Genomic DNA, 10,720 nt, shown 5'->3' on the forward strand with positions numbered 1-10,720 from the left:
ACTGAAGTGAGCTCTTCAGACTAAAGAAAAATGATCCCAAAGAGAAACATGGAAATCCAGGAAGAAAAGAGTAAGAATGAAAAGAGTACGTTTGTGGATGTATATACAAATAACTGTTGGCTGCATAAAACAATAATATTTTTTTAAAAAAGGGAAAAAAGAAAAAAACTTCCCTGGGATCCTGGAGTTAGGTTTGCCCTTCCCGGTCCGTCTCTCGCGAGATCTGGAAACCGGAAGTGAGTTATTTTGCAGGAGTCTACAACAGTCGGCGGCTCTATTTATTAAAGTTGGCGGGAGCTGAGCGATCAGTCGGGCCTGTAGTGTAGAGCTTGCGGGCAGCGCTCCACTCCTCTGGCCGGCAGGATGCGGGTGGCTGTGGCCGGCTGTTGCCACGGTGAGCTGGATAAGATCTATGAGACGCTGGCGCTGGCGGAGCGGCGCGGTCCGGGGCCTGTCGACCTCTTGCTGTGCTGCGGCGACTTCCAGGCGGTGCGCAATGAGGCGGATCTACGCTGCATGGCCGTGCCGCCCAAGTACCGCCACATGCAAACCTTCTACAGGTGAGGACGCGGCCCGGGCCGGGACTAGGCGGTGCGGGGTGGGACTGTGTTCAATTTCCCTCTGCCACTGGCTGCCTGTTTCCCTTAGATCTTGTCTTTGTTCGCTCTGTGTTTCTTGGACCTGGCGCTTAGGAAATGTCACTTTCCTTCTTTCCATACAGCCTTCTTATCCATTTCACAGGGGATCGAAGCCTGGGAGGGGACCGAAGCCTGGGAGGGGACGACCTGGAGAAAGAAGCTGACAGGTTTAGAAGCTACCTTATACTTGATAGGACTCTGGAATTAGTTCATTCAATGATCCAGGAGTTTTTACTGGGCGCCTGCTAAGTGCTTGTTGCGGTTCTAGAAGATGAGGTTATGGCAATGAACTTGACAAAGTTCTTGACTTAATTGACTTGAAGCCCAAGGTGGAAGCTCTTCATTCCTAAGGGCAAGGATGGGTACTGGGCACTTCCTTTAGAAAGAGCTTTTTAACTTTTTATGAACTCAGTTTTTGGTTTTGTTTTTTGGAAATTATTTGCTTTTCTGCTATGCCTACTTGTGGTAACTGATTTTGCTCTTATGTTCTAGGTATTATTCTGGAGAGAAGAAGGCCCCAGTTCTCACACTTTTCATTGGGGGAAACCATGAAGCCTCAAATCATTTACAAGAGTTACCCTATGGTGGATGGGTGGCACCAAACATTTATTATTTAGGTATGCGTTTGTGGATAATTTTTTTTCCTGGGATGGAAGAGCCTATCAGGATTTGCGTTAGCTGGGTTGTTTCTGGAGATGTATGGTGTTTGGAGAATATCATTAATTTAAATAGTTAATCCTGAAAATGTAAAGTAGTTAATTATTAAATAGGTGAGCATGAAAACACACCCTTCATCTGGTGTTTTAACCACTAGCTAATATAATTGCAAAGACCTCACACGCTATTTGTAGTCCCTTCTTTTTTCTCACCGTTTTTATTGAATTAAAAAGACCGGCCGGGTGAGGTGGCTCACCCCTGTAATCCCAGCACTTTGGGAGGCCAGGGCAGGCTGATCACGATGTCAGGAGTTGGAGACCATCCTGGCCAACATGGTGAAACCCATCTCTACTAAAAATACAGAAAATTAGCTGGGCATTGTGGTGTGTGCCTGTAGTCCTAGCTGCTCTGGAGGCTGAGACAGGAGCATTGCTTGAATCCAGGAGGCAGAGGTTGCAGTGAGCCGAGATCATGCCATTGTACTCCATCCTGATGACAGAGTGAGACTCCGTCTCAAAAATGAAAAAAAAAAAACAAAACTCAAAAAACCAAAAACCTTTTATCCTCTGGATTTCCTGTAATCTGCTTTTAGATCGACAGATTTGATTAGATTGTCTCAATATTAGCCCCTATAAACTATATGGCCTTTTCATCCCTTTATTTTTTATTTTTTGAGACAAGGTCTGGTTCTGCTGCCCAGGTTGGAGTACAGTGGTATGATCTCAGCTCATTGCAACCTCTGCCTTCCAGGCTCAAGCCATCCTCCCACCACAGCCTCCCAAGTAGCTATGACAATAGATGTGTACCACCACGCCCAGCCAATTTTTTTGTTTTTTGTATTTTTTTGTGGAGACGGAGTTTGACCATGTTGTCCAGGCTGGTCTTGAACTCATAAGCTCAAAGTGATCAGCCCATCTGGGCTTCCAAAGTGGTGGGATTACAGGTATGAGCCACCGCACCCAGCCCCATCCCTTTATTTAAATATATATTCTTTCTAGAACTGTTTATAGATTTTACCAATGACGAGATCATAATTTCAGAAATGGTTTCCCTACTTTACTACTTATTGATCATCTTTTGATGTATTCATCCTATATTATAATGTGAAAAAGTGAAATTGTCAGAATATGATCATTCAGAAATGATATTAGAAGCTGCAGCTTCTTTATACCTTATGCCTGTTGATTTTCAGGTTTATAACATATAAATCCATCATGGGACATTTCCCACCTCTCACTACCTCACTCTTGTATTCAGTTAGGTACAAAATTATGTCTGTTTCACTTTCAGCATGCTATCTCATTTGTCCCTTCCAGAATCTACTTAGTCTTTTGGCTAATCTAATTCCAGACCTCTCCTTTATATATTGTTATAATATATCACTAATATACTTTTGGCATATTATTATATAAAAATGGTAACCTCATCATGGTCCTTAATTTTCAAATAATTTTAGAACTCAGATTCCATCTAAATGGAATGGTTTATTCAGTCAGTGTGAAGAGATTCCTTTTGCCTATAGTGATTTTATTTAACTGTAATGTTTTAGGTTTGGCTGGTGTGGTAAAATACCGAGGTGTAAGGATCGGTGGAATCTCTGGTATTTTTAAATCTCATGACTATCGAAAAGGTATTGTTTTGAGAATTATTTTTAAACTTTAGAGCTTGCATGCCCCAGAGCAACTTAAGCATATATATCGTTAGACTTTTTCATATGTCTTTGTATCCTTGATCTAGTTTTATCAAGTCTTAGTATTTTGCTATTTTTTATTTTGATTTTTTTAAGAAATAAGACGGTATAGATACAATTAAAGTTCATTGTTTATCTGTCCTCAATCCCATTCCCTTCTTTTCTTCCCTCCCTCTCTTTGCCAGGCAGTCATTATTTTGAATTTGGTGATTATCAATTACTTGATTATTTTACATCATTACCACATATATAAGAGCTTTAAACAATGTACCACATAGTATATTTTAAGCTTCATATAAATGTATCATATTGCTTGTATCTTTCTGCAACTTGCTTCTTTGTTTAACATGTTTTGAAATCTGTGTTGATACATGTAATCTGATCTGTTCATTTGTGAATAATATTCCATTATATAAGTATACCACACTGCTTATTCATTTCATTGTGTCTGAATGAATTATACCTTGATTTTAAAGTTAAAGGAGTAGCTTGGATTCACATTGATTTCACAAATTTCATGAATTAAGTTGACAGCTGAAACTTACATCCTGACTGTAACTGTTATAAGTTTGTTCCCTGCCACTTGGCTCTTCATTAGTTTAGACTGTTGGAATGGAGATACAAAATAGGCTGTCTTCTTTGTGGCAGTTGTGAGTACAAATTGGAATCAGTCTTGAGAAGATGTTAATCGGGTTTCCTCTTTTATCCCAGGGATATCATTTATGCATGTAATACACATATTTCTTTTTTGGCTTAAAACAACAATAATTTGTTATTTTATTAATATTGGGAGCATAAGGAAATAGTCTCCACTCAACAGTTAGAAAGTAACTGAACTGTGTCAGCAGCCATGTTTGGGACCTTAGGAAGCAGATTCGCCCCTAGTTGAGCCTGCACAGGATATGGCAGGCCACCATCTTTTAAAAAAATTTTCCTAGATAACTTTTTAAAATCACATATATTGAAGGTGTACATGATATTTTGGAGAGCTGTGTATATGTCTTTGTATTTGCAGTATTTAAAAGAATTGAATATAGCTTATTTTTCTTCTTCAATCTAAGGTCATTTTGAATGCCCCCCTTATAATTCATCTACAGTCAGGAGTATATATCATGTGAGAAATATTGAAGTCTATAAATTAAAACAGGTACGTAAAAAGTACATTACAGCAGACTTGAAAAAATTTTTAAATAATTCTGTACCAAAATGTATTTTGGTCATATTGGTATCGTACTTCCAAGAAGAGCAATTCAGCATTTTTAAAATGTGGATCTTGAGTTTTTAGGAGGTTCACAGATGAATATATATATATATACACACACACACACACACACACATATGTTTTTTTTTTTTTTTAATTTTTTATTTATTTTTTCTTTTTTTGAGACTGAGTCTCACTCTCACCCAGGCTGGAGCACAGTGGTGCAATCTTGGCTCACTGCAACTTCTGCCTCCTGGGTTCAAGTGAGTCTCCTGTCTCAGCCTCCTGAGAAGCTGGGACTACAGGCGCCCGCCACCACGCCTGGCTAATTTTTGTATTTTTAGTAGAGACGAGGTTTCACCATGTTGGCCAGGCTTATCTCGAACTCCTGACCTCAGGTGATCCACCTGCCTCCGCCTCCCAAAGTGCTGGGATTACAGGCATAAGCCGCTGTGCCTGGGAATGTTTTTTTACTTCAATAATTATGAGTTTATTTTAGTAAGAATGAAACATTTAATTCATGATTTCAAATATTATTACTTAGGGTAAGGCTAAAGAATACCTATTAAAGTGATATTTAAAAGAAAATATTAAAATGATATTTTAAAGAAAATATAATAAACATTTTATTGTGTATAATTAAGTAATGGTGTTAAATAGAAAATAAATAATAGTAAAGATGATAGAGGAAATGGGAAAATTGTAAAGGTGATATGGAAACACTGCTTAATTGCACAGTAGGTGAAACTAGGTTTTTGTTTGAGAACCCACTACATTGCTGACACTGGGCTAAGCAAACTTCACACTTGGTATTTCTTTTTTCTTTTTGTATTTTTTTTTTTGAGACGGAGTTTCCCTCTTGTTACCCAGGCTGGAGTGCAATGGCGCGATCTCGGCTCACCGCAACCTCCGCCTCCTGGGTTCAGGCAATTCTCCTGCCTCAGCCTCCTGAGTAGCTGGGACTACAGGCACGCGCCACCATGCCCAGCTAATTTTTTGTAGTTTTAGTAGAGACGGGGTTTCACCATGTTGACCAGGATGGTCTCGATCTCTTGACCTCGTGATCCACCCGCCTCGGCCTCCCAAAGTGCTGGGATTACAGGCTTGAGCCACCGCACCCGGCCACACTTGGTATTTCATATAATCTCCACTCAAACCCTATGAGATAGGTCTTACTCTTAATTTCATTATTTTAAGAAGGAGAAGCCAAGGCTCAGACAGGTAAGTAACCTGCCCAGAACTTCCCAAAGTTTAGTGATAGAGTCTGCCTGACTGCGCTTATGCCCATCACACTGTCTCTAGAACCTCTGCAGGAACCTACGGATGTTTGCAAGTGTTTCTTTTATGCCTCGTGCATACAGTTCCCTTGAATAGGTTTTCTCTTTCACCAATCTAAATCCTACTAGTCCTGTAAGACCCAACTTAGATGCCATTTCCCAACCACGACTTTTCTTCCTTTTTTTGAGACAAGGTCTCTGTCACCCTGGCTGGAGTGCAGTGGTGTGATCATGGCTTGGCTCACTGAAGCCTCAATCTGCCAGGCTTGGGTGATGCTCCCACTTCAGCCTCCCAAGTAGCTTGGACTATAGGCACACATCACCAGCTAATTTTTCTCGAGACAGGGTTTCACCATGTTGCCCAGGCTGGTCTTGTACTCCTGAACTCAAGCAATCTGCCTATGTCGGTCTCCCAAAGTGCTGGGATTACAGGCATGAGCCACCATGCCCGGCCAATCATGACTTTTCTAGTTTAGAGTCATTACCCTAGTGTGAATTTTTGTTGCACCTATCGGCCATGCCAGTCATTTGGTAGTTAGTTGTATCTGTCTCATATTTTGTATTGTCTCGAACAGTTATTTGTTTTAATTCAGTTTTCAAGTATTCGTTTCAGATTACTTGAAGGTTCTGGGGATAAGTAAAGTCTGGAGTATATTTTGTTTCCTTTAGTTGTTTAACTAAATACTAATATATGTGGTAAACAGTTTTTTAGTGTAAACTATGTGAGCCTATTAGAATTTTTTTTTTCCCTGATAAATCTTTGGGTTTACTGAATCAATTATGTTAGAGGTCATATGAAATCTGGTGTCTCTGGATCTTCAAAATAGTCATTCTTTACCAAAAAGGAAAAGAACTATGGATATTATATATTTTAGAAACTAAGTGCTAAAGATCTTAGATGATCGGCAGTCTAATTAGAGCGTGTCTCTATTGCCCTGCCACTGAAAATAAGAATGATTTATGAGCAGAGAAAAATGCACCTTTTCTTTGCCTAGATGAATGAGTAGCCTAGTATTTTTATGACTCCCTTAAAGTGTCCTTAGAATGAATTACACAGAATTCTCGAGATCTCAGTGGGTGAATGGTGGTATGGTGGTAGAGAGAAGGGAGGGGATTGTTTTTGTTAATCTGTTTTAAGAGTTTTCTTTCTTGTCTTTTTCTGTTTTGAAAGCTGAGGCAGCCTATAGATATATTCTTGTCTCATGATTGGCCAAGAAGTATATATCATTATGGAAATAAGAAGCAGCTTCTCAAGACTAAATCTTTTTTCCGACAAGAAGTGGAAAATAACACATTAGGAAGTCCAGCTGCCTCAGAGCTTTTAGAGCATCTAAAACCTACTTATTGGTTTTCTGCCCACCTTCATGTGAAGTTTGCCGCCTTGATGCAGCATCAGGTAGAAAACAAAATATTTATTCTTTCATTTAACACACACTGGACATCTATGGACCAGACACAGTTCTAAAGTTAGAGAAAGAAGTGCAAGATAACTTACCTCTTGTGAGTAGCTCAGTATGTGATGCTGGAAAAAGATAAGCAATTACAAAATGGTAAATAAGTTTGAGAGAAAACGTAGGCTGTGGAATGGGAGCGTCAGAGATGAAGATAGAGAAGATTTTCAAAAGGCAACAGCTGAACTGAGTCTTAAAGTGCCAGGAAGAAATAGATTGCAAGGATATTTTATTTAGAGGGACTGACATGTGCAGAACCTAGAGGTCTGAGAGCATGGGGTATTTTGGGACTCGTAGGTAGTTCCTGTGGGTCTGAGGCATAGGGACTGATGTAGCTGGAGCTAGATCATAACTGCCATCTAGGGGACATGCTCTGGAGTTCAGGTTTTAATCAGAGATGATGGGGAAATTTGGGGGGTGATGAAGTCAGATTTTCATTTTGGAAAGATGAGTTTGACAGCATTGTTGTGTATGGATTTGAGTAATAAAAAATCGTAGGCAGAGCAGGCTATTTAAGCAAAAGAGAAGGTTTTAAACTAAGACAAAGGGAGAATACACGGAATGAAGCAGCTCTAGAGAGATTTTAGTCCAGGATGACCCCCAGTTTCCTTTGCTTAACTGCATGGATGATGTGCTTGATGGAAGGTAGAAAATAAATGTATATTTATAATTGGACTTCTATGGAAGTATGCATTTCTTCCTTTCACCTCTGATTCTGGCTGCTTTGACTTTCCCATAACATGTTCTGTAGGAAAACTGTTTAGAAAATGCTGGGTTACATCTGACAAAGGGCTAATATCCAGAATCTACAAAGAACTTAAAAAAAATTACAAGAAAAAAATAACCCCATCAAAAAGTGGGCAAAGGATATGAACAGACACTTCTCAAAAGAAGACATTTATGCAGCCAACAAACATGAATAAAAGCTCCTCGTTACTGGTCATTGGAGAAATGCAAATCAAAACCACATTGAGATACCATCTCATGCTAGTTAGAATGGTGATCATTAAAAAAATCAGGAGACAACAGATACTGCAGAGGATATGGAGAAATAGGTCCCCTTTTACACTGTTGGTGGGAGTGTAAATTAGTTCAACCATTGTGGAAGACAGTGTGGTGATTCCTCAAGGATCTAGTACTAGAAATACCATTTCACCCAGCAATCCCATTACTGAGTATATACCCGAAGGATTATAAATCATTCTATTATAAAGACATACGATGTATGTTTATTGTGGCACTATTCACAATAGCAACGACTTGGAACCAACCCAAATGTCTATCAGTGATAGACTGGATAAAGAAAATGTGGCATATATACACCATGGAATCCTATGCAGCCATAAAAAAGGATGAGTTCATTTCCTTTGCAGGGACATGGATAAAGCTGGAAACCATCATTCTCAGCAAACTGACACAAGAACAGAAAACCAAACCCGCATGTTCTCACTCATAAGTGGGTGTTGAACAATAAGAACACATGGACACATCCCACACTCGGGCCTGTTGGGAGGTGGGGGGCTAGGGGAGGGATAGCAGGGGGTAGGGGGATTGGGGAGGGATAACATTAGGAGAAATAACTAATGTAGATGATGGGGTGATGGATGCAGCAAACCATCATGGCACGTGTATACCTGTGTAACAAACCTGCACATTCTGCACATGTACCCCAGAACTTTAAGAAAGGAAGAAAGAAAAAAGAAAATGCTGGGTTAACAGAGTTACAGATTTCTTCTTGGAGACATCTAGAGAATTTCTGAGTGTCTTTAGTGCACTAATGCACGAATGAGCATTGCCTTTCTCAAGAGTAGAATGTGAGGCTTCCCAAACTTAACCAAACACTTTTCTGTGTTAGAGGTACACTTCAACAATGTTCCTCAAACACAGTTGGGAAGCTTTTGTCTGAAAATATTTCTGTAGCCCCTTTCCATTGTGGATTTATTCTTCTCACTTCCTAGTTTCACTGGGAGAAGGAGAGGTTACTCTTTTCATTGTATCTCTGCATTAATGGTATGTTTGACCTTTTTGTAATTGGCTCCTCAGCCTCCTCACTCTGCCACTTTCTATTTTAGCCCCTTTACCAACATCAAAGATCACTTTTCCTTAGAACTGCTTTGCTACCAATATCTGCTTGTAATCTCCATGCCTTCCATTTTTCTTAGTATAGATTGAGCATCCCTAACTAATCTGAAAATCTGAAATCTGAAATGCTCTAGAATCTGAAATTTTTGAGCACTCACATAACACAATTTTCAGATTTTTGGATTAAGGATATTCAACCAGTATGTATTCTGAAAATATTCCAAAATCTGAAATTTAAAACACTCTGGTCCCAGGCATTTCAGATAAGGCATATTCAACTTGTACCTCCAGAACTGAACTGATGCTTGGTCCTCAGCAGGAGATACCATTGCTTGCCTTCTTGTGTTTTTTCCTCCATGTGCCTTGCTGCTTACAGTAGGTCACTTTTTAACTTTTTCCAAAATGACCTACAAGTTTGTGAATCCCATGTTTCTGTCAATTCACTTTTAAAAAAAATAACTTTATTGGAGTGTAATTTACATAACATAAAATTATCATGTTTTGGCCGGGCACTGTGGCTTATGCCTGTAATCCCAGTACTTTGGGAGGCCAAGGCGGGTGGATCACTTGAGGCCAGGAGTTTGAGACCAGTCTGGCCAACATGGCGAAACCCTGTCTCTACTAAAAATACAAAAATTAGCTAGGCACATTGGCACACGCTTGTAATCCCAGCTATTTGGGAGGCTGAGACATGAGAATCACTTGAGCCTGGGAGGCAGAGGTTGCAGTGAGCCAAGACTGTGCCACTGCATTCCAACCTGGGCAACAGAGTAAGACTGTCTCAAAAAAAAAAAAAAATTAACGTATTTTAAGTGAACAATTCAGTGATTTTTAGTAAATTTCCAGAGTTGTGCCAACATCACATATTCTAGTTTTAGAAAATCACCCCCAAAGATCCTTTGTGCCTGCTTGTAGGTAATCCTGGTTCCTACCTCAGCCCCAGGCAGCCACTAACTTGCTTTGTGTTTCTAGAGATTTGCCTTTCTTGAACATTCTTTAAATGGAATCATAAAATACATAGTCTTTGGCAACTGATTTTTTCATTTGCTTGATTTTGAGATTCACTCATGTTGTAGCTTGTATCAATATTGCATTCCTTTTTATTGCTGAGTAATAGTTCATTCTATGGACATTATCACATCTGTTTTTGGTATTATAGCTAAGAAATCTTTGCCTAACCTAGAGTTAGAAAGATTTTCCCCTATGGGTTCTTCTAAAAATTGTACAGTTTTAGTTCTGCCAGTTTACTTTTAAGCTCTTTTGTTTATCTTTAATCCTTGGGTTTTATGCTTTGATTTATGTGTATTCAGTGCTTTGAGTTAACATCATCATCATCATCATTAGTTTTTGCTTTGAATTTTGTATGGAAATTGAAGGCCCGAGAAGTTAAGTGCCTTTCTGTTATTGCACAAGTGGATACAGAATTAACTTGTTTTGGAAAAGTAACAAGTCATTCCTTTGACACACAACTTAGGGGTATGCGTAATAAAGATTATTTTTGTCCTATTCCGTGTATGAATTACCTGTGATTGTTTTAACATTCTTTCTTAAATCATGATTCATATTGTCCAGGAAAAGGATAAAGGACAGACAGCCAAAACAACCAGATTTTTAGCCTTGGACAAATGCTTACCACATAGAGATTTTCTTCAGGTAAATAGAACGAAGTGATTTTATAATACAGTTGTACTCTTCCAGTGACTTAAAAAAAAAATTAATTTTCC

At 39.2% G+C, this 10,720-nt stretch overlaps 1 protein-coding gene and 1 long non-coding RNA gene across 3 annotated transcripts in view; one reads left to right on the forward strand and one right to left on the reverse strand.

The window, feature by feature from the left end:
* The first annotated feature begins 223 nt into the window (after window positions 1-223).
* The window catches only part of DBR1 (debranching RNA lariats 1), a 13,400-nt gene continuing 2,903 nt past the window's right edge, over window positions 224-10,720 (forward strand). Inside the window, exons 1-6 of one of the 2 annotated variants that reach the window (XM_032265443.1) lie at window positions 224-560; window positions 1,131-1,255; window positions 2,845-2,925; window positions 4,047-4,132; window positions 6,635-6,859; window positions 10,569-10,649. In XM_032265443.1, coding sequence (XP_032121334.1) covers window positions 364-560; window positions 1,131-1,255; window positions 2,845-2,925; window positions 4,047-4,132; window positions 6,635-6,859; window positions 10,569-10,649 — 795 coding nt within the window. In that variant the 5' untranslated portion in view covers window positions 224-363. The remainder of the gene's footprint in view (window positions 561-1,130; window positions 1,256-2,844; window positions 2,926-4,046; window positions 4,133-6,634; window positions 6,860-10,568; window positions 10,650-10,720) is intronic. The other variant, XM_032265452.1, reaches the window with a different exon arrangement.
* The window catches only part of LOC116541348, a 23,454-nt gene continuing 14,869 nt past the window's right edge, over window positions 2,136-10,720 (reverse strand). Inside the window, exon 2 of the long non-coding RNA XR_004264806.1 lies at window positions 2,136-2,210. This is a non-coding gene — a long non-coding RNA (uncharacterized LOC116541348). The remainder of the gene's footprint in view (window positions 2,211-10,720) is intronic.

This window comes from Sapajus apella, unplaced genomic scaffold, assembly GCF_009761245.1.
Source record: "Sapajus apella isolate SASKATOON/1434 unplaced genomic scaffold, GSC_monkey_1.0 scaffold4, whole genome shotgun sequence".
Lineage (NCBI taxonomy): Eukaryota > Metazoa > Chordata > Mammalia > Primates > Cebidae > Sapajus > Sapajus apella.